The sequence below is a fragment of the Peromyscus maniculatus genome, chromosome 1 (genome assembly GCF_049852395.1).
Source record: "Peromyscus maniculatus bairdii isolate BWxNUB_F1_BW_parent chromosome 1, HU_Pman_BW_mat_3.1, whole genome shotgun sequence".
NCBI classification, from domain to species: Eukaryota; Metazoa; Chordata; class Mammalia; order Rodentia; family Cricetidae; genus Peromyscus; species Peromyscus maniculatus.
The window spans coordinates 54240677-54268185 of record NC_134852.1 but is presented as its reverse complement, the minus strand read 5'-3'; the positions used below and the strand labels follow the sequence as shown (position 1 = coordinate 54268185).

The following is a 27509-nucleotide window of genomic DNA, read 5'->3' as shown; positions in this document are numbered from 1 at the left end:
CACCCCGCAGGAGGTGCGCGGCAAAACTTTCGAAACCAAGAGGGCGGCTGGCTGGAGGCAGCAGCTAGGCTGGGCGGCCGCAGCCACCGGGGGACAGCCGGAAGTCCCCAGCTGGCCCTGGACTCTGGTCGCGTGGAGCCTCCACCCTCGCCCTGGGAGGGCACCAGCCTCTCCCTCCCTGCCGCCGGCAGGAGGCGTGGGCAGCAGCTGGGAGAACCGGCTGTGCCCCTCCCCTGGGCCGGCCTGGTAGGCACCTGGCACTGGCGGGCGCGGCAGACGCTGCGCACCTGGCCCCGACGCCCGCCCGCCCGCCCGGCTAGCTCCTGCCCTGCCCGCCATGGACGGGCCACAGCCGCCGGCCCTGGGGGACACGTTCGAGGACCGTGTCTCCGAAATTAGGTGAGGCGGCCGGCGTGCTTGCCAGGGCCTGGGGAGGGTGGGGTCAGGCCCTGGCCAGGGAGGGACCCCCACTGGATCCATTCAGGCATGGGATGCCTCTCTGTCTCGCTCCGGTTGTTCTGTTGTGGGGAGGGGGGCAGGGCCTTTGCTAACCTAAATTGGGTAAGGGGAACTGGGAGCCTGGTGCCTAGAACCTGCGGAAGACCGAGGTGACTGAATCCTACATCAGCTGGGAACCCCCAATAAAGCTCACTTCTCATGTGTTCCTACTCCATCTAGGAGACATCAGGGAGCATGGGATGCTCACGGAGGGGAAAATGGGTCTTGGGCACCAAGAGGATTAGGGCCGACCTCTCTCCTCATGTAGGGAGTGTGTTATAGTTCCTCTGTTCCTGGAGAGTACCCACTTACCAGATGGAGAAACTGAGGATGGGCAGGAAGTGATCTGATCACGAGCCCCCTCTCCTGGTGTCTCTGAAACCTCTCCACACCCCTCCCTTGGCTTCTCTTCTCCCTTGGCAGAAGCCCAGAAAGCGTTTGTGGCTCCCCTCAGATCACACAGTGAGCTGCCGACCTCATCGGCAGCTCACTGTGCCGACTCTTTACACTCTTACAAGGCAGGACTCTTGTGTCCTCCCAGGACCCTCTGGTACCCTGAGCTGTGTGTGGGTAGGCAGGTGTGTGTGTGCACGCGCTCACTTGCAGGAGGGCGACAGCTAAGCCCTGTCCTCACCCTGGTTACTTCACTCCAATATGGTATTGTTCCAAGTCCTCCCTTCCCCGGCCTCAGCCAAGAGCCAGGGTGTGGAGAGGCACTGAGGAACTCCAGGGACCAGGTAGTTGAATCCAGATTGCTGTGTGACCTAGGCAAGCTTCGTGGCATCTCTGGACCCCTGGGCTTTGGTTGAACATTCTCTTCTCTGTACCTCTCTTCAGCCCTTATCTGACCTGGCACCTTCCTCTGCTCTTCTGCCCACTCGGGCCAAGTTCCTGGAATGCCTGTTTTCTGCAAGTGAGTGTCCGTCTGTCATTGGCTCTCTCTGCACCTCAGCCTTGTCCCTCTGGATATGGATGGGCTTCAGTTCCTCCTCGTGTGGCCTCCCTCCACAGCCCCGCTTTCCACTTTTCCTGGTGTCTCCATGACCTGTCACTCCCCACACCACACCTCCCTGTCCCATCAGGCCCCTCTCCCCAGCCTCCCGACCCCAGCGGCCCCAGAGCTGCCTCACCCATCCCATGATGTGACTCCCTAGCATCCAGGCCCCTCCGGGCCCCACCCCCACCCGTCACTGTCCTCCTCTCTCCCTGCATTCCATTCACCCCACGACTTTGGGTTCCCTAGTCACACCCCACCCTCACTGCCCCGGTGCCTTTGCACATCCTGTTTGGGGATTTTTTTTCTCTGTGGAAACTTCCAGAAAGCTTCATTTCTAAACCCCAAGTCCACCCCTGCCCCTGCTTTGTCTTCTATGGTTCCCCAGCACCCAGGGCTATGGCCTCCGAAGCTGTTTTAAGGTTTTGAATTGTTTTGTTCAGATGGAATTTCCTGAGCCTAAATATGTAACAGGAATCAGAACAGGATGGATCTGGTTTGAGGAGGAATCGGGTATGGGCCCCCTAATCTGCTCCCCACATCCCAGCTCTCCTCTCCCACAGTGGGGCTCCCCTCATGCCCACACCCCATCTCCGGGCCTGTGCGCTTCCTTTCCTCTTCCCTGGCAATCTCCACTCTCTCTTTTATTGGCCAAACAGCTTCTCAGGGTTCAAGATGTAATTTTGAATTTCAAACCTCAGCTGTTTAGGGTTCCTGGAGGGGAAGGGAGTAGCCCACAAAACCCAGATTGCCATGGTCCATCTTCAGATCTTTCCTGTCCTGGGCACCATGACACACTGTCATGGACAGGTATAGGAAACTCAAGAGCAATGGCCAGGAATGAAAGAGTAAACTGAAGAATGAGATTAGGAAACCTTTGATCTTGGGGTGAGTCAGGACTACAGGAGGGGCCAGGCGTGGTGGACAGAGGGCATCAGCAGAATCCCATAGGGCGAAGGGCAGCACCTCATCCTACCACACCCCAGAGGCAACAAACGATTCAATTTTTAAGCCTCTTAAATAAGAACAGGTGAGCCATTATCTGTTCTAGATTATGTGATGCAAACTATCCAGGATTTAATTTGGGCTAAAGGAGACTCAGCAAGATGCAGCTCTTGGAATGTTCTAGATAATGGGGTTGGCAATGCAGCGTGCTTTGTATGAATGAAGCCTCACAGCCTCACGTGGATCTGGAGGACTGTAAAGGACAGAATAAACCTGGGGGCATGGCTCAGTGGTGAGAGCTTTCCTGGCATGCATGAGGCCACAACAGCCAGGTATCCCAGCACGCTGGAGCAGAGGATGAAGAGATCAAGGTCATCCTTGGCTACAGAGCGAGTTCAAAGCCAAACGAGGCTACATGAGGACCTTGTCTTTTAAGAGAGGAGGAGGAGGAGATAAGAGAAGAGAGATTCAGGAGGTGGGCAAGGCAAGGACAGGCAGCAGAACCATTGTGACAAGGAGCCCAAGTTTTCATCCATGCTAACAGCCTATCTGCCGAGTATTGTTTGAGTTAATCCTCCTTGTGGCCTGACCAGTGAGAGGAACACAGATGAATGACCAAATATCAGCATCCCATCAAAGAAATTGAGACCCTGAGAAATTAAGAGGGTTGCCTAAGATCACCCAGATGTAATTAGTGTGAAGCCAAGATCTCGACCACAGAAAGGGGAATCTCTCCTTCCCTGAATTTGGGTATGAGGAAGATGGGAAGGGGCAGAACATAGAAGGAACGCAGCCCTCTGTAGCTGGGAGTCTTAATGAGCACTCCGGGGGGTGGGGGGCTCCCAGCTTCAGGGAGCTTAGAGCAGACAGGCAGAGAAGCCACAGGCTTGTGTGCCTGGGTGTAGAGAACTCTTCCCACACAGTCATGTCTTTGGGTGCTGTGTTTTCCTGGTGCTGGGTACTGAACACTGAGCCTCACAGATGCTACACAAGCGCCTACCACTGAGCCACACCACCAGCATTCTCTCTACAAACATTTTATGATGTCTGTTTCTTTCTCTGTACACACGCATGGGCCTGTGACTGTCACGACACACATATGGAGGTCAGAAGACAATTCCATGGAGTCAGTTCTCCCCTTCCCTCCACCATGCCAGTCCCAGGATGGAACTCAGGTCCTCAGACTTGGCAGCAAATGCCTTTATCCACAGACCCACTCCCCCTGTCTTGTGAGGACCACAAGGCCTTACAGGACCATAAGGCATGGTGGAGGGGACTGCCTTGGGTCTTTGTGGGCTACAAACATCTCCTGCTTTTTTTTTTTTTTTAACCACTGAGCCGCCTCTCCAGACAGGGTCTCCTTGTGTAGCCCAGGCTAGCCTTGAACTCATGGTAGTCCTTCTGCCTCAGACTCGAGTGCTGCTGGGAAGTAGCAGCAGTGAGTGGTCAGTCTTAGCTGCTTTGGAGATTTTATTTTTCTACTTCCTTTCCAACTGCCAGTGAGTCCTCTTGAGCCAGGATGTGGGGGGCAGGTGGGGAAAGAGAAACTGCCTGAGAGCACCCCAGGCAGCCCGAGCCCAGGGCCCACTCACAGGCTCCTCCTTTGCAGCACGGCCTTCCTTCTCCTCTGCCTTCCTCCTTCTTCTCTTCTTTCTTTTTTGTGTTTGCTTGCTTGAATAAGGTTTCTCTGTGCAGCCCTGGCTGTCCTGGAACTCGCTCTGTAGATCAGGCTGGCCTCAAACTCAGAGATCCTCCTGCCTCTGCCTCCTGAGTGCTGGGATTAAAGGTGTGCACCACCATGCCTGGCTCATTCTTTCTTCCTTCCTTCCTTCCTTCCTTCCTTCCTTCCTTCCTTCCTTCCTTCCTTCCTTCCTTCCTTTCTCTCTCTCTCTCTCTCTCTCTCTCCCTCCCTCTCCCTCCCTCCCTCCCTCCCTCCCTCCCTTCCTTCCTTCCTTCCTTCCTTTCTTTCTTCCTTTCTGCATGTATGTGTTTCTGATATGTTGTAGGTATTGTGTGCACACATGTGTGCTGGTCTACTCACTTGTGCATGTAGATTGGTGTCTTCCTCTACTACTTTCCACATTTTTTATTTATGTGTGTGTGTGTGTGTGTGTGTGTGTGCGCGCGCATGTGTGTACCATGTTTGTGCAGGCGCCATAGGATGCCAGAAGAGGGCACCAGATCCCTTGGAGTGGAGTTACAGGCGGTTGCCATCCGCCTGACCTGAGTTCTGGGATCCAAACTGTGTCCCTTGCAAGAGCACCAAGTGCCTTTTGCTGCGGAGTCTCTAGCTCCCTTATTTTTTGAGGCTGGGTCTCTCTCACAGACACTGGAGCTCTCCATTTTGTCTAGATTCGTTGGTCAGAGAGTCCCATGGATCTACTTTTCTCTGCCCTACCGCAGCACTAAAATACAGACAGACAGACAGACAGAGTCATACCACAGCACTAAAATACAGACAGACAGACTCACACCACAGCACTGAAATACAGACAGACAGACTCACACCACAGCACTGAGATACACACAGACAGACAGAGTCACACCACAGCACTGAAATACAGACAGACAGACTCACACCACAGCACTGAAATACAGACAGACAGACAGACAGAGTCATACCACAGCACTGAAATACAGACAGACAGACTCACACCACAGCACTGAAATACAGACAGACAGACTCACACCACTGCACTGAGATCACACACACACACACACACACACACACACACACACACACACACACACACAACTTCAGAATGTGCTAAGGACCCAAACGTGGGTGCTCATGCTCACACGGGGAACAGTTTAGCTACCAGGCTGTCTCCCAGCTCCAATGCTCCTCCTTCTTTTGGCTGTGTTAGGTGGGATGGAACCCAGGCCTGTGTGTACATTACCACTATTGACCCCCCCCCCGGGGGGGGATTCCAAGCAGGGGCTCTACCACTGAGTCACACCTTCGCCTTCTAACACCTCACTTATTTAGACACAACATGAACCCCCAGGTAAATGTCTCCTGGATGCTACAAATGAGTGGAAGACAAGGCTCACACCTGACACCTCAGTACATAGGAAGCAAAGGAAGAAGGATTGCTGCAAGCCTGAGGCTAGCCTGGGCTACAGAGTGAGACCCTATCTTCCAAAAACAGAAACAAAAACACTACGATAGGAATTAGGTAGAGCTCCTTCTTCCCCACACTAAGCCTGAGATCTGTGGTGTGGGTTTTCTCTGGTGACCACTCAGGCAGCTGCTCTCTGCCTGGGGAGAGATTCCATTTGCGTTTGATCTCATCGTGGTCATGGCTGACAAGTCCGCTAGCAGGCCTGGCTGTTCTCAGCAGCTAACAGCGCTTGCTTCCCACTGTCAGAAGTGACATTAAGTCAGGGACAGAAGGGGAAGAATCAGAGCCTCGATCCCCTGTCCCTGAGGCCACGTTTCAAATGCTCAGTAGCACATGTGGCTGTGGCATTAGACAGTATGCTGGGTCTGTGTGAGGTTCGGAGCAATAAAGGCACACAGTAGGGGTCTAATAAATGGGGATGCATACCAGAGAGAAGTGGGAAGAGCCTCCGGCAAGAGGCCACTAGGAGACCTGGTGTGGTGGAGCGTGGAACATTTAGGGAACAGACTGAGCCTGTCAGGGCAGGTGGGGAGGAGGCCTCTCAGGCCGTTCAGGGAGACTGAAGGCCTGAAAAGACTTTGAACAAGGTATGTCTCCGCCAGCTGACTCTCCACATCTTCCAGCCTCTGGCCTCATCTCTCAAATGGGCCAACAAGATGGAGGTTGTACCTCGAAATCTAAATTAGGTATTGTGTGGTCAGTCAACTGCTGGAGATAAAAACACCATTTAAATATTTTTGTTTTGGGCCAGGCATGGTGGTGGCGCACGCCTTTAGTCCTAGCACTCAGGAGGCAGAGGCAGGCAGATCTCTCTGAGTTTAAGGCCAGCCTGGTCTACAGAGTGCGTTCTAGGACAGCTGGAGCTGTTACACAGAGAATCCCTGTCTTGAAAAACCAAAATAAGTAAATAAAACAAAATAAAAATATTTTTGTTTTGTTTTGAGACAGAGTCTATAGGCCAGGCTGTCCTTGAATTCAAAGCAATCCTCCTGCCTCAGTCTCCTGAGTACTAAGGTTGCAGGCCTGTGTGACCAGGCCCATGGCCATTCCATTTTATGTCAGGGACTGGAGAACCCTCACATTCTGGAATCTGTACAGATCCCATCTATGCGGGGGTGACTTCTTTTACAAACCTTTGTAAGCATCAACCACCTTTGCAAAAACCAGCCAGATCCAGGGAATAGCTCCTAGGACGACATTCTACAAGTCCAGGGCCAGTCTCATTCAGTCTGGGGGGGAGGCTATCAGAGCGGCGGTGGGTGTGGGTGTGAGGCTGACGGGGGGGGGGGGGGGGGGGGGGGGGGGCTCCAGGCAGCTGCCAAGTCCTGCCCCCCGAGGCTCACATGGCAGCCGCTCACTCATGAATAAATGGTTACAGGTGTGTGTGTGTGTGTGTGTGTGTGTGTGTGTGTGTGTGTGTGTGTGTGTGAGATATAGATACAGATATATATTAGCTAGCTAGAAATATTTTACAGCCTTTGTTTTGGGTAGCCCTGGGGATTGAACCCAGGACCCTTTGCATGCCCGGCCAGTGCTCTACCATCGAGCCATGCCCACCCCTCCTTTTACTTTTTGTTTTGTGTTTTTGAGGTAGGGTCTCACTCTGTAGACCAGGCTGGCCTAGGACTCACAGAGATTCACCTGCCTCTCCCTGCCAAGTGCTGGGATTAAAGGCGTGCACCACCACCAGAATCCTCCTTTTTTTTTTTTTTTTTGTTTTTTGTTTTTTGTTTTTTGTTTTTTTGTTTGGAGACAGGGCCTTGCTAAATTTCACAGGCTGGCCTTTTAATCAAGATCTTCCTGCCTCAGCCTCTCAGGTGCTGGGGTGACAGATCAGCTTCTCAGATGCATTTTAACCTGAGGCGTAGGTGCCCGACCTTTGACCCCCATACGCCCGCTCCGGGCTGCGGATTGCTAGAGTTCAGTTTGTTTCCCAGCTTCTTTAAAGCAAATGTCTGTGTGTAGGTAAATTTCAGAAATGTAAAGGATGTCAGCCGAGGGTGCTGTCGAGAGGGAAACATGCCAGGTGTGGTGGCGCACACCTTTAATCTCAGCATTCAGGAGGCAGAGGCGGCCAGATCCCTGAGTTCGAGGACAGCCTGCGAGTTCCAGGACAGCCAGGGCTGCACAGAGAAACCCTGTGGTGGGGAGGGGTGGACGCAGGTCTCGGCGAGGAGCTGGCGCAAGCGTTTGCTGAACGCTCGTCTTTCTCTTGGCTTCTGGTCCTTCAGGGCTGCGTCAACCTCTTGTGTCCTTCACTGGTTCTTCGTCAAGGTCGTCTGTGTATCCGGTGCATTTCAGGGGTGGGGGACACGGTTGTTTGTTCAGATACAATGAGTACTGTCGCTCGCCCTACCACCCCTGGTTCTTGAAGGTGGAACACCCGGTTTCCTCACCAGTGGGGGAGACACTGGAACAAGGAAATACACAAAGAAACAGCCACTAAATATTAAGTGATGGTCAGGAGAGTACACGAGGTGGAGGACTGTGAGGCGCCTGGCCTGGAGCCAGTCACGCATCACGATGCTGCTGGGAATGAAGCTTCCCTGGCCCTGGCTAAAGTGTGAGTCATCCTGCCGAGGGGAGCTGGGGACGCTGGCACTGATGCACTCCATGCAGAGGCCAGCGTGGAGGTGAGCGGGATGTGAGGAAGGGCATCCCGGCAGGCAAAGTCGGGCGGCTGGACTGCTATAAACAATGGCCATGCTGCGTCTGAAGCTGGCTCAGGCCGGGGGACTCTGGTGAGCTGACCCCAACGTGAGTCAGCAGGCATTGGTGACAGTGGGGGCTGCCTGAGCAGGGCTACAGCCTGCCCAGACCCCAGAGTTCACACGTGGGTCCTGCTGAGACCCCACAGAGCATCCTCGCGCCCTTAGGGGTTTTCCACACATCAACTCCTCAGAGAGTGCCCCTGACCTCCTGTGACCAAACTGGAAATGTCCTGTTCCAGAGCTTCCTGTCAGAGATCAAATCCCTCCTCCTCCCTCCCTCCTCCTCCTTCCTCCCCTTCTGCCTCTTCTCTCCCCTCCTCCTCCTCTCCCTCCTCTTTCTCCCCTCCCTCCTCTCTCCTCCTCCTCCCTTCCCTCCTCCTCTCCCCTCCTTCTCCCCTCCCTCCTCCTCCTCTCCCTCCTCTTTCTCCCCTCCCTCCTCTCTCCTCCTCCTCCCCTCCCTCCTCCTCCCCTCCCTCCTCCTCTCCCTCCTCCTCTTCCGCTCCCTCCTCCTCCCCTCCCTCCTCCTCCTCTCCCTCCTCTTTCTCCCCTCCCTCCTCCTCTCCCTCCTCCTCCCCTTCTGCCTCTTCTCTCTCACCCCCCTCCCTCCTCCTCTCCTTCTCCCCTCCTTCTCCCCTCCCTCCTCCTCCCCTTCTGTCTCTTCTCCCTCCTCCTCCCCTTCCTCCTTCTCCTCTCCCTCCTCCTCTCCCTCCTCTCCCTCCCCTCCTTCCCTCCTCCTCCCCTCCCTCCTCCTCCCCTTCTGCCTCTTCTCCCTCCTCCCCCCCCCTTTCTCATCTTCTCCCTTTTTCTCTCACTTTATTATGAGACATGGTCTGGATATGTAGCTCAGGCTGGTCTCAAACTTGCAATCCTCCTGTCTCAGCTCCACATACTAGTACTTTCTGATGTTTATAATGACAGTGAAGGAGCATTGCTCACATGTCCCCCATCAGTGGGGCAGTGGCATGGGTGAGGTGTCTTCTCAGATATCCTGGGTAGACAAGAGAGTCACTGGCCATCATTGTAATAATGGATGTTGTGTTTATATGAATGAGACTCTTAAAAAATAGAACCACGGGCTAGAGAGGTGGTTTAGAGGTTAAGAGCACTGCTTGCTCTTCCAGAGGTCCTAAGTTCAATTCCCAGCAACCACATGGTGGCTCCCAATCATCTGTAATGAGATCTGGTGCCCTCTTCTGGCCTGCAGGGATATGTGCAGACACAATACTGTATCCATAATAAATAAATAAATCTTAAAAAAAAAAAATAGAATCACAGTCAGGCAGTGGTAGCACACGCCTTTAATCCCAGCACTCGAGAGGCAGAGGCAGGAGGATCACTATGAGTTCAAGGCCAACCTGGTCTACAAAGTGAGTTCCAGGAAGGGCACAAAGCTACACAGAGAAACCCTGTCTTGAAAAACCAAACCAAACAGAAGTGGTGTTTTCTAGTGGAGAGCCAGGTGTGTACAGAATCTCCCACTTCATGGCTTCCAGAGTTGCTGTTCCAGGCTCGTGGTTGACTCCCCGCAAATCCTCAGCATCACAGAGGGACCTTCTCATTTCCTGCTGCCCTCTGTTGCTTCTTTGGGAGTGTTCGTGTGTATGTGTGAGTGTGTGTGGTCATGCACATGTGCATGCACACAAGCGCACAGATGTGTGGGTGAATGTGAAAGCCAGAGGTTAACCTTGGCCATCAGAGGCATCACCCACCATTTACGTACTGTGTGTGTGTTTATGTGTACAGTGGCGTGTGCTCAGAACTCAGGTTATTAGGCCTGGCCGGAAGTGGCTTTGCCTGCTGACCCATCTTACCAGATGCATCTACCATCTTTTAAGCCTCAAGATTGCTGTTTAGCGTGGGCTGGTTGGTTCAAGAGCTCCAGGGGTCCACTGCGGACCTAGTGCTGGATCACAGGCGCATGCAACCGCCTTCTCTGCCAGGCTGTGTATCTGTGTCAGTACAGGAGCGAGCCCAAGTCCACAGGCTTCTGTGGCAAGCAACTTACCAAATGTTTGTTTCTCTCGGGTAGACACCCAAGGGGAAGCAGTAGGGCTGTACCACCTTTGATTATGTTATGATCTTTCATCCAGGTGTGTTAACTGATCGATATATAACTGATATATCGATCAGCTCTCGGACTGACCCGGTGGGACTGGGTGCAGTCATGACCAGGGCATCTCTGAACAGCTTGGGTCAATTTTGTGTCTCCCTAACATGTTGGGTTCAAACTTGCTCTGCCCTCCATGGCTGTGTGACGTTAGCCAGGTGGCTCCACCTCTCTGACCCTCTGTTGTCTCCTCGGTAAGCCAGGGATCATCAGAAGCCTCATGGTGTTGCTGAGAGACTGCACAAGGTCAGGGAAGACCGTGAGACACAAATTCCCTTCCTTCAGTGGACGCAAATGTGCAGAAGCTCTCTCCCTACCGCAGGCAGTGCTGGGGGGATTTTGGAGACATTAACCAAAACAGACAGACCAAAAATGAACCATGGTTGAGACTGGAGAGATGGCTCAGTGGTTAAGAGCACTGGCTGCTCTTGCAGGACCTGGGTTCAATTCTCAGCACACACTTGGCCGCTCACAACCGTCTGTAACTTCAGTTCTGGGGGATCTGTCGCCCTCTTATGGCCTCTGCAGGCACTGCATGTGGTGCACAGATACACATGAGGGCAAGACATCCATACATTTAACACAGATTAATCTAAAGAAAATATGTTCACTGTGGAAAGGCCCTGGACAAAGAAGGTAGACAGAATATACAGCTTAATTACCGCACGCATGTGTGGGGTTTTTTTGGGGGGAGGTGTAGCTGGCTGGAGGATGTGTGTCCAGCCCATTGTCCACAGGGTGTCCTTGATGATGGGGTTCAGTGACAGCATGGCATATTTCACATGGGGAGAGCAAGAGTCTGTAGACAAATGGAAGGCAAGGGGACAGCCTGTGTAAAGCGTGGACAGCAGGGCTGACTCAGAATGTGGGAGGAGGACAAGGCCAGCAGGCCGGGCCACCAGAGATGACGGCACAGAGGGACAGGGCAGGTGGGGTGCCTTGCGGGTCCTTGTCATGGCTGGATACCACTTGCAGTAAGACAGGTGCTGTGGGTCTGAGCATGGGGAGGGCAGAACACCTGGTCCTAGGTGGGTCTTCTCCTGCTGTGTGCAGACCGAATTATAAAAACGTAATGACGGCAGCAGGCGAGGCCATAGGTGATGGCTTCCCTTCCTTCCATCCATCTCTTGACATGGAAGCCTGTGCTAGCTCAGCCCTTCTCCACCACGGGGCTGAGCTGGCCCCCTTCAGAGGACGAGTCCATCACTTCCAGCGCTAATGCGGAGACCTGCTTGTGGGTACTGGCACAGGGAGTGAAGAAACCACAAGACGGAAAACCCAAAGAGGCTGCGGGGTGCTGGGGGCAGCGGGTGGCAGAGGGATGGGCATGCAGAGGAGAGGCCAGAGCTGGCATGAAGGTGGGGGAGGGGGAGACTGTGGGGGAGCCTGAGGGACTGTCAAGGGGCTCCGAGCATCTCAGAGTTCCATGTCCTGGGTGGTGAAGTCCCGACCGTAGCCAGGGCTGAGGGCACAGGCAAGTGAGGGGCCGCAAGTGCTCTGGGATGTCCCTTCACCCTGTCCATTTAGTCATTCATTCATTCTCCTAGCCCTTCTCAATTTTATCTGGGCATTGATTCATTTTCTCACTCCATCCTTCTCCCGCTTGTTTTCATCCACTCATTCATATATTCCGCCATTCCCTGCCCCGCTCATTTATCACCCATTTCTCTCTCTCACTCATTCATTCCCTCACACGCGACATGAGTGCCAGCAGCCCTGAACCTCTGCTGCTTGGCCTCTCGGGATGTGAGCTGCACTCAAGAGTTTTTGTTTTGTTTTAATCGGTGGAGCAGTGGGCCAGGTGTCCACATTAATTTACTTACTCATCCAGGTATCATTTCGGCGTGCCTAAGGGCACGAGATCCTTCCCTGAAAGGTGACTCAGTTTCCCTCTCCTGTAATGGGAGATAAATCTCTCTGTCAAGGAATTGCTGAGATCAAAGATTAAGTCCTACCTGGGGCTACTGCGAGTCTCTCAAGAACCCGGTACTTAAGATATACAAGCTCTTCTCGTCCTCGGTAAGATTGGCAGCTTGAAGCAGTGATTACCGCTCTCCGTTTGTAACAGAGGAGGAAACTGAGGCTCGGGAGGGAAGGCAGGTTAGGGATGGCCACGGGCAGTCAGCTAAGCGGCCTGGTAACTGTTGGGCTCACTGCTCCCACCTGTTGGGCCAAATCTACCTGGTAACTGGTGACATCACACATTCTATCCTCAGGCTCAGCCTATGGCCAAGTAATAACATCACTGAACAAATGAAGTACCTAAAGAATGCGCCACTTACCGAAGGCACATTGCAGGCTAGCCTGAGCAGGGCCGCGATGCTGCCGACCTACAGTTGTGTAAAATGGTTTTTTTAGCTCAGGTTTATGGGATGTGAGCTTCAGACCAGGCTACTAGACTGCACCCTGCCTGCTTACAGCCTCCTGCCGTCCTCCTCGGTGAAAACTTAACCGGCTTTAATGCAACACTTTCTCCATGTTAGACAGAGGCTTGAGCGCTTTACAAAGGCTACAAGGTGGCAGTGATTATATATATATATATAGTGAATATATATATAGTGAATATATATATATATATATATATATATATATATATATATATATATATATATATCCAAGACACAGAGAACTTCCCACAGTGTGGACTCCTGAATGAGTGACCCTCCACATTTCTGAGTTTCACCTGTGTGTTCAGAACTCTCATCATCAACACCATCGTTATTGTTGTCGATATTCTATGGATGGAACCCAGGGCCTCATGACATACCACACAGCCATGCCATGCCCACCACACAGCCATGCCCACCACACAGCCATGTCCACCACACAGCCATGCCATGCCCACCACACAGCCATGCCCACCACACAGCCATGCCCACCACACAGCCATGCCCACCACACAGCCATGCCCACGCCTCGCTGGGGGATTTTAGGCAGGGGCTCTACCACTGAGCCACACCCCAGGCCCTCACTGGGGGATTCTAGGCAGGGGCTCTACCACTGAACCATAACCCCAGCCCCTCACTGAGGGATTTTACATTCCAAACTTTTTCTTTATTTTAAGATATATTTCATTGTGTTTGTGTGTATGTGTGTCTCTGTGTGTCTGTCTGTCTGTCTGGGTACCCATGAAGGCTAGAAGAGGGCATCAGATAGTATCAGCGGCAGTAGTTATTTGTGTGTTGCCTTATACAGGTTCTGGAACCAGAACTTGGGTTCTCTGAAATAGCTGTAAGTACTTCTAACCACTGAGCCAAAAACTCTCCAGCCCTCTTTTTTGGGGAGCAGGGGGATTTGAGACAGGGTTTCTCTGTGTAGTCCTGGCTGCCCTGGAACTCACTCTGTAGACCAGGCTGGCCTTGAACTCACAGATCCACCTGCCTCTGCCTCCTGAGTGCTGGGATTAAAGGCGTGCACCACTAACACCAGGCAGCTTCTTACGTTTGAGCCTGGAACTCCCTGGTTTTGGAGTTGGCCTTTAGCTTTCTGTCTCCCTGCCTCAGCCTGCTTTGTCTTGGGAATGACTGGTCTCACTCAAAGCGAGGTTTTTTTAAGAGCAGTTGGTGACATTCACAGTTCTGACCGTCTGAACCTCCCCGGGTCTCCTGTCCCTTACCTACTGAGAGGGACAAAGACAAGGGACCTGCAAAAGTCACATGCACAGGACTTCAGTGGGGCACTGATGGCATTCAGTTACCACACATTGCTCCCCAAGATAGAGCGACATGAAGCCAGGGACAGAAGTAATCCACATCTGAGGATGCTCAGTCCCCCCAGTCAAGAATCTGAAGCAGATGTAGCCAAAAGCTGTTCTTTTGAACCTTTAGTGGGCATTCTTCTTCAAAACAAAGCAATATGCTCTGGGTTCCCTCCCCCAGAATATGAATCCAAGGGTTGTAGCTCAGTGGCAGGGCAATGGGTTAATGTGCTGGCACCAAGGCTCAAGCTCCATCGCTAATACTTCATGAGGCAAAATATACGTCCTAGATGAGCCTGGTGGCCCAGATCTGCCATCCTAGTCACTTAGGAGGCTGAGACACAAGAATCAAAAGTTCAAGACTATCCAGAACAACATAGTGAGACCCTGTTTCCAATAAATTAATAGAGGGTTGAGGGCGTGGCTCAGTGGTAGAGCCCCTGCCTAGAATCCCCCAGTGAGGACCTGGGGTGTGGCTCAGTGGTAGAGCCCCTGCCTAGAATCCCCCAGTGGGGGGCCGGGATGTGGCTCAGTGGTAGAGCCCCTGCCTAGAATCCCCCAGTGAGGGGCTGGGGTGTGGCTCAGTGGTAGAGCCCCTGCCTAGAATCCCCCAGTGAGGGGCCGGGGTGTGGCTCAGTGGTAGAGCCCCTGCCTAGAGTCCCCCAGTGAGGGGCTGGGGTGTGGCTCAGTGGTAGAGCCCCTGCCTAGAATCCCCCAGTGAGGGGCTGGGGCCATGGCTTGGTGGTAGCCCTGTTCCATGGTTCCTGTTCCATTGCGGAAGCCCTGGGTTCAATCCTCTCTTTGGAAACTCAGTTTTGTGGCTTCGTAAATGCGTCATGGCTTTAGAAAAAGCAGCTAGATCATTTTAGCTTCCCAGTGAGTCATTGTGGGTTTTCACATGGGCTCTGCCACGTGCAGCGTGGGCAGGGCACCTGCCACCTTTGGCTTGGGTTCCGCATTCGTAAAATGGCCTGGTGACTTGGTGTCGCCTTCCAGGGTTGGGATGTGGAATAACATAAGGAGAACACTTAGCTCCACGTCACAGACATGAAGTACTCTGCCTCCTGCCAGCTGCTCGGCTCTGGGCGACTCCCTCCCACCCTCTGTGCCCAGCTTTCTGCACCCATAATATGAGGACAGCAAACGGCATCATGGCACGGCCGTGACGAGGCTGAGGCAGATCCACTCTTCGGGTGGACACGCGAGGCTCAGAGACAGATGCTCCTCGCCAGGGTGTGCGTGGAGGGGCCCTGCAACTTGCAGCCGCCTCCTTGCTTTTCCTCATGTGTGCCATTCCCCTCTTCCAGCCAGAAGCTGCAGGGTGAATATTTCCGGTACAAAGGAATTCCCTTCCCGGTTGGCATGTACTCGCCCGAGAGCCTCAGCCTGGCAGAGAACACTAACAACGTGCGGGATGAGGACATCTTCATTGTCACCTACCCCAAATCAGGTACATACGCGCCAGCTTGGACTCAGGGAGGAAGTGGAGAGGGAAGGGAACCTGGGAATGTGTCCTCGGCTGGAGGCACCTCCCTGGGCTCTGCCCACTAACTCCCTGCTCCAGGTCACCTCTGAAGGCCTGGCCAGCCCCTCTCCCCTCCCCACACTCCCCTCAGACCTCCCCTGTCCCCTCGGCCCCCACAGCACTGAGTGTCCCCAGACCTCCCCTATCCCCTCGGCTCTCCCTGTCCCCTTGGCCACTGTGTGGTCTGGTGAGTACTTTGTTTTTGTTGAGACAGGTTTTCATGCAGCCCAGGCTAGCCTTGAACTCCTGGCCCTCCTGCCGCAGTGTCTCAGGTTCTGGGAGGGCAGGTGTGTGCCACCAGGCACAGCCTCGCTGATGGAATCTCTGCTCTCTCACCGGAAGGCTAACTGAGTTCCCCTGAGAGCTTTGTCTGCATTGGACATTGCTACGCTCTCTGAGCCTAGAACCAGGCCTGCTGCCTAACATGTTTGTGGAGGACGTTCTTCCTCTCATTTCAGTCTGAATGCACGTACAAAATACTACTCCATCTTCACAGACAAGGAAAGCCAGTGTTCTGGTTTTCTTTTTGTGATAAAAAACACCCTGACAGTGCAGGTGGTGGTGGCGCACGCCTTTAATCCCAGCACTCGGGAGGCAGAGGCAAGTGGATCTCTGTGAGTTCAAGGCCAGCCTGGTCTACAGAGTGAGTTCCAGGACAGCTAGGGCTACACAGAGAAACCCTGTCTCAAAAAACTAGAAAAAAAAAAAAAAAAAGAAAAACAAAAAACAAAACCACCCTGACCAAAGGCAATACAGGAAGAAAGGGCTTGCATGGCTTACATGTCCAGGCCACAGTCCATCATGGAGGAAAGTCAGACCAGAAATTCAGTCAGGACTTGAAGCAGAAAGCAACCAGGACACTGCTTACTAGCTTGCTCCCTGTGCTCTGCTAACTCTCTATACAACCCGGAACCAGTTTGAGGCCAGCCTGGTCTATAGAGTGAGATCCAGGACAGGCTCCAAAACTACACAGAGAAACCCTTTCTCGAAGAAAAAAACAAAACAAAACAAAAACAGGGCTGGAGAGATGGCTCAGAGGTGAAGAGCACTGGCTCCTCTTCCAGAGGTCATGAGTTCAATTCCCAGCAACCACATGGTGGCTCACAACCATCTGTAATGAGATCTGGCGCCCTCTTCTGGCCTGCAGGGACACATGTAGGGAGAACACTGCATACATAATAAACAAATAAATCTTTTTTAAAAAATGATTTATTTATTTGCATTGGTACATCTTTGTGAGGGTGTTGGATCCCCTGGAACTGTAATTATAGACAGTTGTGAGCTGCCATGTGGGTGCTGGGAATTGAACCCGGGTCCTGTGGAAAAGCAGCCAGTGTTCTCAACCACTGAGCCATCTCTCCAGCCCCAATATATATATATATTTTTTTAAAGAAAAAAAAACAAAAAAAAAAAAAACGGGACCCAACCGGGCGGTGGTGGTGCACGCCTTTAATCCCAGCACTTGGGAGGCAGAGGCAGGCGGATCTTTCTGAGTTGGAGGCCAGCCTGGTCTACAGAGCGAGATCCAGGACAGGGTCCAAAGCTACACAGAGAAGCCCTGTCTCAAAAAAAACAGAGAGAGAGAGAGAGAGAGAGAGAGAGAGAGAGAGAGAGAGAGAGAGAGAGAAGGGAGGGAGGGAGGGAGGGGAGGAGAGGGAAGAGGAGAGGGAGAGGAGAGGGAGAGGAGAGAGAGGCAGTACCCCAGCTGAGACTCTCGGGTACCCTGGACAGTGTTGACAGCTAACTAGGAGAGCTCGATACAGCGGTGCACATCTGTAATCCCAGCATGTTGGAGGAAGGGATCAGGAGATAAAGCTCATCCTCAGGTACAGATTGGATTTGAAGCCAGCCTGGGGCAATAAGACCCTGTCTTTAAATAAAAAAAAAAAAAAATCTGACTCCTGCCACTGCAAGAGTGAGCCTTACAGACACCGTGTTAAGAGAAATAAACTGGACACAAAGGAATTACACGAGGCCCTTAAAGTAGCCATGCTTGGAGGCGGGAACTGTGAGGCAGAACCCAGGAAGCAGGGACTGCAGGAGAGAAGAAAGGAGAGCATTGACCTAATGATTACAGTTTCTGTTTGGAGAGAGGACAAGCCTTGGGGGCCAGTGGGGATAACTGCTGCAAAACTGCGTGGTTGTATGTGTGTTGCCTAACGGAAATGGTGAGGATGATGAGGGCTGCGTTGTGTGTTTTCTAACACAAAGGGAAGGAAACTCGCCAGCCAAGGACTTCGACTGTGAACTGCTCCCGCAGAGCATAGAGAGGCCGCAGACTCAGGAGTAACCCCACCCTCTGCAGGGAAAAGGAACCCCCGGCAGCAGTGAATCGGGGAGCGGGCTTCCCTGCTCTTGTCGCCAGGTTCAGCCTCACTGGAGAGGTGCTGAGATATCCTGGTGGAGGATTCTCGTCATTCTAGACCCCGCGCTAGAGAGGACTCGCCAAGGAGAGCCGCCAGAGAACAGTGTCGGAATTCGTGTTCCTCTGGCGCCCTCTGCTGGTGGTTGGGAGCTGAGCCCGCTAGCTAGGGAGAGCCTTCTGCCCCGACCCCGGGGCCAAGGCTGATGATGGAAGGGAATACTGAGCCTTGGGCTCTTGCGCAGGGACAGGGCTCCTTGCTGAAACATGCCATTCAGATACCAAGAGATAAGCTGGGCGGGCATGGTGGCATAGGCCTGCTGTCTTTGCTAGGCCAGGGTCCGAGGAGGGAGGACGCCCAAGGCTGGCCTGGACAGTTTAATGTGATTTGTTGTTGTTTTATGGTTTTGTTTTTCCGAGACAAGGTTTCTCTGTGTAGCCTACCCTTCCTGAAACTCATTCTGTAGACCAGGCTGGTCTCAAACTCAAAGATCTGCCTGCCTCTGCCTCCTGAGTGCTGGGATTAAAGCTGTGGGCCACCACTGCTTAATGGGATCTTAATGTGTCTCGTGACAAAAAGTAAAAAGAAATGAAGACGTGGCTCAGCAGTAGGGCCTGTAATTCCCCAGTGAGGGGCGGGGGTGTGGCCCAGTGGTCCAGACTTGCTCAGCATTTCTGAAACTCCCGACTCAATCCCTCTTACTACAAACAAACAAAAGAAAAAAAAAAATTCCCTCAAAAATAATTGGCCAGGTGCAGTGGCTTTAATCCCAGTACCCAGAAGGCAGAGGCAGGAAGAGCTCTATGAATTTGAGGCCAGCCTGGTTTGCATAGTGAGTTCCAGGACAGCCAGAGCCACACAGTGAGATCTTGTCTTGAAAACAACTATAACAAAAATGCAATAAAGAAGGGTGGTGAAATGCACCAGGTAAATGCACTTGTCACCAGTGACAACCCGAACGTGAGTCCCAGGAGCCACAGAAAAGCCAAGCACGGTAGGTAGCTGGCGCCTCTAACGTCAGTGCTGAGGGTAGAGACAAACAGATTCTGGGGCTTCATGGCCAGCCAGTTTAGGGGAGATGGGAAGGATCATGTTCAGTAGGGGACCCTTTCTTAAACAATGAAGTGGAGAGTTATAGAAGAAGATACAATGTTTCCCTCCGAGCTCCACACAGTCAGAAGTGGGCAAGTCTTCCCAGAGCATGCAGGCACCACACACACACACACACACACACACACACACACACACGCACACGCACACGCACACGTGCACACGCACGCGCACGCACGCGCACGCGCACACACACACAGAGGAAAGCAGTCAGCGTTGACATGCCGTATGCGGCTCAGTGGCTGAATGAGGGGTTCCTACCTGCTCGCTGGGCTGCAGCCTGTCACGCAGAGAAGCAGAGGTAGGGGAATGCATGCTGACACAGCAGTGTCCACTCAAGATGCCCAGGGTCTCCACCAGCAGCCAGCGCAGAACTGGAGTTACAGGGCTAAGTTTATTTTTATTTTGTGCATATGGGTGTTTTACTCACATGTATGTACACCATGTGTGCACATTGCCCACAGAGGCCAGAAAAGGGCCAGAACATAACCCCCTGTTGGTGTGTGTGTGTGTGTGTGTGTGTACCACAGAGTGAGTGCAGGTCAGAGGACAACTTGTGGGAGTTGGTTCTCTGCTCCCACCACGTAAATCCTAGGGATCAAACCCAGATCATCAGACTTGGCAGCAGGTATCTTTATTCTCTGTGTCTTCTTGCTGACTGAAGCTTTTCTTTCATTAAAAAAAGTTACTTTTATTTTATGCAGATGGGTGTGTGCACCATGTGTGTGCAGTGCCCACAGAGGCCAGAAGAGGGAGTCAGATCCTCTGGAACTGGAGTTACAGGTGGTTGTGAGCTGCCCTGTGGGTGCAGGGAATTGAACTCAGGACCTCTGCAAGAGCAGTTAGTGCTCTTAACCTCTGAGCCCCCCCCCCCAGAAGCCATTCTTTTTTTTTTTTTCCGAGACAGGGTTTCTCTGTGTAACTTTGTGCCTTTCTTGGAACTCGCTTTGTAGACCAGGCTGGCCTTGAACTCACAGAGATCTGCCTGCCTCCCGAGTACTGGGATTAAAGGTGTGCACTACCACCGCTAGCTCAGAAGCCATTCTTAATCAACCACCACGCCCCTGGTTCTTTTCTGAGACAGGGTTTCACTCTGTAGTCCAGCCTTAGCCTCCAGAGTGCCGGAATGACCAGTGTCCACACCTGGCTAGGCTGTCCGCTGCCTTGCCTTCTGCTCCCAGCCGGCTTCAAACACAGTGCTACGGTTGGGATATGGTTCTATTCCCACCCCTTGCCTTCTGCTCCCAGCTAACCTTTCTGTTCTCCTGGTAGGTACCAACTGGATGATTGAGATCCTCTGCTTAATCCTGAAAGATGGGGACCCCTCATGGATCCGTTCTGAGCCCATTTGGCAACGTGCACCCTGGTGTGAGACCGTCATAAGCGCCTTCAGCCTCCCAGACCGGCCCGGCCCCCGCCTCATGAGCTCCCACCTCCCCATTCAACTGTTCACCAAGGCCGCCTTCAGCTCCAAGGCCAAGGTGAGGTGGGTGGGCTCTGGGTGAGGGTGTGAGACTGATCAACTGAGTAGCTGTATGGTGAAAACAAGCCTGAACACGGGGCCCTTGGGAGTCCACCTTTTAAAGGGGAGCAGACTCTAGGCTAGACGTGGTCATGTGTGTCTGTCATCCCAGCACTTGGGGTGCTGAAGCAGAAGAGTGGTCATGATTTCCAGGTCATCGGGGCTACAGAATGCTACCCTGTCCCAAACAAAAAGCCTGGCATTGGTGGCACACGCCTTTAATCCCAGCACTGAGTTTGAGGCCAGCCTGGTCTACAGAGCAAGTTCCAGGAAAGCCAGGGCTACACAGAGAAACCCTGTCTCAAAAAACCAAACAAACACACAGAGCAAAACCATGAAAGCGAAGTCGGCAGAGCTGTATCGAGCATGCAGAGCCCTGGGCTGCCTCCCCAGGATCCAACGAAGTAGGCATGCTGATGCTCACTTGGTTTTTTTGTTGCTGTTGTTTTTTCCAAGACAGGGTTTCCCTGTGTAGCTCAGGCTGTTCTAGAACTCGCTCTGTAGACCAGGCTGGCCTCGAACTTGGAGATCTGCCTGCCTCTGCCTCCTGAGTGCTGGAGTTAAAGGCAAATGCACCAGGGCCCGGCTAATGCACACTTGTATTCTGAGTACTCAGGAGGGAAGCAGGAAGATCATCCTCGGCTAAGTATCGAGTTCAAGGTCAGCCTGGGATGTATAGGAAAGTTTAAAAAACAGCAGCAGCAACAAAACCAAACAAACACACAAAAAAAAAGCAAGGTGGTCCAGAGGGAGGAGCTACAGGGACTGGGTAGAGGGAGAGAGACACAAATGTCCTCGGGTGAGTGAGGTGATCTGTCTGTGGCACAAGGAGGTCCTTGTGGCTGAAGCCCTGTGAGCCAGGGGAAGAGGGGTTGGCCAAGGTCGGAGAGGGTAACAAGTATAGAGCTGTGTGGCCTCCCAGTGGCAGAGCTGGGGCCACGGGCGGGGCCAGTGCTGGCCCAGGCATGGGCACAGTCCTTTGGCTGCCACACAGGGATTCCCTGGCAGGAACCGGAAAGACAGAGATGCCACTGCCCAGGCACAGGGAAGAGGTTGTGACTGGACCAGGCACAGGCCCGGGGGAGGATGGAGCTGGGCCTGCATTTGACTTTTGTCTCGTTTTCCTTCCATTGTTTATTTTTCTCTTTTTAAGAGCAGGCCTCACTGTGTAGCCCAGGCTGGCCTTGAACTCACAAAGATCCCTGCTGTACCTGACACCTCCTACCTCCCCGCTGTCTACACAGGTGATTTACTTGGGCCGGAATCCCCGGGACGTCGTGGTCTCTCTCTATTATTACTCTAAGATTGCTGGGCAATTGAAGGACCCTGGTACACCTGACCAGTTCCTTCAGGATTTCCTCAAAGGAGAAGGTGAGAAGCAGGGAAGGAATAGGCAGGAGAGAGACAGGGAGAGACAGAGGTGGGGAGAGACAGAGATGGGAGAGATCAAGGTGGGGAGACAGAGATGAGGAGAGACAGAGATGGGGAGAGACAGAGGTGGGGAGACAGAGCTGGAAGAGACAGAGATGGGAGACAGAAGTGAGGGAGACAGAGATGGGGAGAGACAGAGATGGGAGAGACAGAAGAGATGGGGAGAGATCGAGGCTAGCAGAGATAGAGACCAGGTAGACAGACAGACAGACAAAGAGGCAGAAGAGCAGAGATATGGTCCCTTCTCTGCTTGTCAGAGGTACGGACGGTGGCCTGAGGGTGGCGCGCACAGGAGCTGGTTGGGGCCGGGAGGTTCTCGACGCTGGCTGAGAGGCAGCAGGCAGCAGGCAGGGTGGCCTGTGCGGCTGGTCCCGAGAGACAGGGGGCCCTCACACCCTCCACTGCCTGCAGTGCAGTTTGGCTCCTGGTTTGACCACATCAAGGGCTGGATCCGGATGCAGAGTCAAGAGAACTTCCTGTTTATCACCTACGAGGAGCTGCAGCAGGTTCGTCCGGCCGGCGTATGCCAGTGGCCCCCCTCCCTCACCACATGCTCCTGGAGGCCTGCCAACCTCCTACCAGTCCTTGTCCCGGGCATGGGAAGGGGGTGACTGTAGGCAGATAGGGCAAACCAACTCACCATCAGGTGGGGTGCACACTTAGGAGAGTCTGCAGCCAGAGCAGCAGTACCAAGGCCCGGGGACCCCCCAACTCTCTCTCTCCTCTGTCACTCTTTCTCATGTAGCCCAAGTATTTGAGGATGACCCTGAACTTCTGATTCTCCTGTTTCCAACTCCTGAGATTACAGGGGTCCATGCATGTGCCGGGGACAAACCCAGCACCTCCTGCACGCTAAGGAAGTGCTCTCTTTTATTATTTATTTATTTATCTATCTATGATCTATTTATTTTCGGGTTTCTCTGTGTAGCCCTGGATGTCCTGGAACCTGTAGACCAGGCTGGCCTCCTTCTCAAGATCTTCCTGACTCAGCCTTCCCCAGGGGCTGGTATTGCAGGCATATTCTGTGGCTGTCAACTTTTTCAGTTTCGGGGATTGAACCCAGGGCCTTGTGTACATTCGGCAAGCGCTCTACAAATGAGCCATAACTCCAGGTCCTCACTGGGAGATTCTAGGCAGGAAGTCGACATCCTTAGCCTTTGCTTTGTTTTTCATTTTAAGTTAGAGTCTCACTAAGTTTCCCAGGCTGGCCTTGAACTTTCAATCCTCCGCAGTCTCCAGAGTGACTAACAGGCTGTGTCACCAGATCTGGCTTCTGGAGACACTTTTTGTAAATCCTCAGCGCACAGGGCATCTCCTCAGAAGCAGGGGAGAGGGCAGCTCAGAGCGCCACTGTGAGGAGTGTGCCTGGCCCTGGTGTGCTGGGCCCAAGCCCACCTCAGCCCTGTCTCAGTGTAGAGTGGGAATGGCTAGCTAGGGTCTGAGTAAGGGCGGATGGGACTAGTCACATTGGGAGAGCCAATGCTGGCCGCCTGCTGCTAAGCACCACTGAGGGCCTGCATGCAGCTGCTCCCAGAGGACGGGCCAGGAGGCCCAGCAGAGATTCATGCACAGGAGCCTGCCACCCAGCGCTCAGGAGGCAGAGGCAGCAGATCTCTGCGAGTTCACAGCCAGCCTGGTCTGCAGAGCACCATCCAGGGCAGCCAGAGGTCCATGGTGAAACCTTCCTCAAAAACAAAGCAAACAATAAAATAAATAAGAAGGCTAGCAAGGTGGCTCAGCAGTTAAGAACACCGGCTGTTGTTGCGGAGGACTGGATTTGGTTCCCAGCACCCACATGTGGCTCACAGTTGGCTGTAACTCCCAGTTCCAGGGGATTTGATGTCCTCTTCTGGCCTCTGTGGGGACCAGAAGTACATATACCTGCAGGTAAAACACTCAGACACATAAAATGATAATTTTTTTTAAAAAGTAGAGTTGAGCCAGGCAGTGGTGGCGCACGCCTTTAATCCTAGCACTCAGGAGAAGCAGAAGCAGATGGATCTCTGTGAGTTTGAGGCCAGCCTGGTCTACAAAGCTAGTTCCAGGACAGCCAGGGCTATGCAGATCAACCCTGTCTTGAAAAACAAACAAAAACCAAACAACAAAGAGTTGGTGAGTGGACTCAAAGGGTGAAGTCACTTGCTGCCAAGCCTGACGACCTGAGTTCAATCCCCAGATGTGGAAGGAGAGAACAGACTCCTGACATTTCTCCTCTGATTTCCACATGTGCACATAAACACACACACACACACACACACACACACACACACACACACACACACACAAAATGTAATAAAAAATTAAGTATATATTCACTTAAAATAGCAATAGTCCACCCATTTTGGGCTGTGAAAATTGTAATTTTGTAGGTCTGCCCTGGTAAGTCCCCACTGCTGTTCAGAGGAGGAAGCAAGCTTAGCGCTCTGGAGAGAGTCAGGTGTTTGCCCAAGACACACAGTAATTCCCTGCAGCCCCCATATTTTTTCCATTCTGATAACTTCTGATGGAAAGTTCTCGAAGACACTTCAGCACCATGTCTCCCTCCCTCCCTCCAATCAGGTTTTATTCTCCAAACCAAAAACTGGGCCACGGAGCCAAGCACTAGCTCTGAGCCACTCCTGGGGTGCATGGCACCGCCCACATGTGTGTTTCTGGGACAGGCCTGTGGCTCAGAGAATAAAGGGTTATGAAACAGGAATGACCTGGAAAAGCAGACGGTGCACTGACCAGCTACACAGAGCGCTCCACACCACAGATGGCTGGGAGCTGGAGGGGACCGAGCGGCTTGGGGGGACCGTGGGGCGTGGGGGGACCGTGGGGCGTGGGGGCCTGAGTCTCAGCTTCAGGGCTATGTGACTTTGGACAAGTGTCTTATCTCTGGACCTCGGTTTGCCAGCTAGGGTGTGGCCTTTCTTGCAAACTGATGGCAGGATCAGCACAAATGTGGAGGAGGACTTGGGTCACAGTTTGGTACTCCGGGGACTTGAGCCAAGTGTCATGAGTAAGACAGCAATTGAGTCTATCAGTGGCAGAGAGCAGATCGAGAACTCGTGTGCTAAGCTGGGGAGGGAGGAAAGTACAGCGTGGGAAGGAGGCGTTCACAGCAAACAACCAGGCCTGGGGGGGGACTCTGTCCCGTGTTCTGGGGAGCCACGGAATCAAGGGCGCCAGGCAGGCTGGGAAAGGGGCTGCAGAGGAGAGGGCTTGCGAGGGAGAGGATGGGTGTGGGCCAGGATGGGGACGCTGGGGACACAAAGACATGGCAAAAGAAGGCAGGCAGGACAAGGATGTGGGCTGAGGCAGACAGGGAAGGGTAGGCCCTGGAGACCAGTGCTGGGGGCGGGGCGGGGCAGAGCAGCCCCGCCCACAGCTGTCTGTTTCTGCCGTACAGCAGGGTTCTTTTTTTTTTTTTTTGGTTTTTTGAGACAGGGTTTCTCTATGCAACAGCCCTAGATGTCCTGGATCTCACTCTGTAGCCCAGACTGGCCTTGAACTCACAGAGATCCACCTGCCTCTGCCTCCCGAGTGCTGGGATTAAAGGCATGCGCCACTGCCGCCACCCAGCAAGCAGGGTTCTTGTAAACTGCTGGGCTGACTTTTGCAAACCTACACTTCCCCAACCCTCTAGAATCCTGGAGGACCGGGAGGCCCAACATTTTGGCTTGGAGGGGAAACCGAGGCAAAGAGCCAGGAACCAACCCCTCCAGGCCACCCAAAGTGGTCCCCACTCCACTGACTCTTCCTCTTCCCACTCCAGGACCTGCGAGGCTCCGTGCAACGCCTCTGTGAGTTCCTGGGCCGGCCACTGGGTGAAGAGGCCCTGAGCTCTGTGGTGGCCCACTCGGCGTTCGGTGCGATGAAGGCCAATACCATGTCCAACTACACACTGCTGCCGGCCAGCCTGCTGGACCACCGCCAGGGGGCGTTCCTGCGCAAAGGTACCACTGTGTGCTTCTGGGAGGTTCACAGCTTCGGGACGCCACATGGGGTGTACAGGCCCCCGACTGGTCTCCACTCTCAGCAGGAGGTCTGGCATTACAGCCTGCCTGCTGACCTGCCTCCATCCGGGCATCCGCCTGAAACAGCATTCTGAGTGCATCCAAAGCAAGGCTCCCACCGCATCCTGCAGCCAAAGGCCTCAGGAACCTTTGTATTAGTGCAGAATAATCCAACGTTCAGTCGGGTGTGGTGGGGCTTGCCTGTCAAACCAGCCACACAGAGTTGAGGCCAGCCTGGGCTACTTTAGACTCTGTCTCCAAACAAAGCAGGACACTGGGACAACACAGGAGTCCCAGGTGGTAGGTTAGCCCCTCATCTCCAGATCCTCCAGATGTGATTTCATGTTCTAAATTCCAAGAATTGGCAATGAGGATATCTGAGGTATATCAGCCTCCTTCGGGGAGCCTCCTGATGTCACCAGAGGTGACATGACATGTAACTAAAATTCAACAGGCTCTTTGAAAGGGCTCTTTCCACACGGACAAGAGGTGGGCCCCGGTGGTCACTGTGATGAGGGACCAGCACTCAGGATTGCATTCCTGTTGGGGGTACCTTGCCGAGACAGCTCACTGGCTGTGGGGACCTCAAGACAGTCCATTCATGTGCAACCTCCAGGGAGCCTGACTGGGGTGCTCCGGCCATCAAGTCACAGCAAGAGTGCTGGAGGCCATGTTGGGAATCTGAGGGGTACCAGAGTGAGAGCCCAATGCTGGCAGAGGCAGCTCCCAGCGGAGGTGACCCAGGTTGTAAAGCAGGTGTTGGGGTGCTTAGAGGGAAGTGAGTTCCAGGAAGAGATCTAGGAGGTCAGAGGTCAAAGGACAGGGCAGACAAGAGTCACCTAGGTGTAAGGAAAGAGGCAGTAAGCATGGGGGATCTGGCCAGGTGACACCGATGATGTAGTTGGCCATGGTGCGGAAGGCAGAGGGGACACCCCAGCAGCTCCTCAGTGCTCCCTCCTCTGTCCCCTCCAGACACCCCAGCAGCTCCTCAGTGCCCCTTCCTCTGTCCCCTCCAGGCATCAGTGGCGACTGGAAGAACCACTTCACTGTGGCCCAGAGCGAGGCCTTTGACCGTGTCTACCGCGAGCAGATGAGGGGACAGCCGAGCTTCCCCTGGGACATGACCCCAGAGGACACCAGCCCTGATGGCGAACCTGACCCTGAGCCCAGCCCCAGCCCTGGCCCCAAATCAGGATCCTCTGATGACCCCAACCCAGCATCCTCACAATAAACTTGTCACTCCAGTTACCCCTTCCTCCATGCTGGGCTTTCAGGGGCAAGTCGGGGGTGCAGGTCGGCCTGGTACCCAGTCACGCACCACAGAGAGAGTGCAGAGGTGCTGCAGGGGGCCGGTGGGACTCAGGTGTGACTCACTTCTGTCCAGTGCTTAGGAGGGGGAGGCAGTAGGGCTGCAGATTCACACCCAGCCTGGGTTACTCGGTGACCACATCAAAGCAGTGTAAAGGGGGTGGGAGCCTGCCCC

General features: G+C 53.5%; 1 protein-coding gene across 3 annotated transcripts; it reads left to right on the top strand.

Annotated features, from left to right (window-relative positions):
* Nucleotides 1-251: 251 nt before the first annotated feature.
* Nucleotides 252-27274, top strand: Sult2b1 (sulfotransferase family 2B member 1). Of its 3 annotated transcripts, none has more exons than XM_016000508.3 (7): nt 252-399; nt 15385-15527; nt 20348-20556; nt 21842-21968; nt 22440-22534; nt 25786-25966; nt 27043-27274. In XM_016000508.3, the coding sequence occupies exons 1-7, from the start codon at nt 338-340 to the stop codon at nt 27255-27257; spliced, it is 1032 nt and encodes a 343-aa protein (XP_015855994.1). In that variant the 5' UTR covers nt 252-337; the 3' UTR covers nt 27258-27274. The 3 variants fall into 3 exon arrangements, with proteins under 3 accessions (XP_015855994.1, XP_076398755.1, XP_076398754.1); XM_076542640.1 differs by lacking the exon at nt 252-399 and adding an exon at nt 8004-8125; XM_076542639.1 differs by lacking the exon at nt 252-399 and adding an exon at nt 8071-8195.
* The last annotated feature ends 235 nt before the right edge of the window (nt 27275-27509 follow it).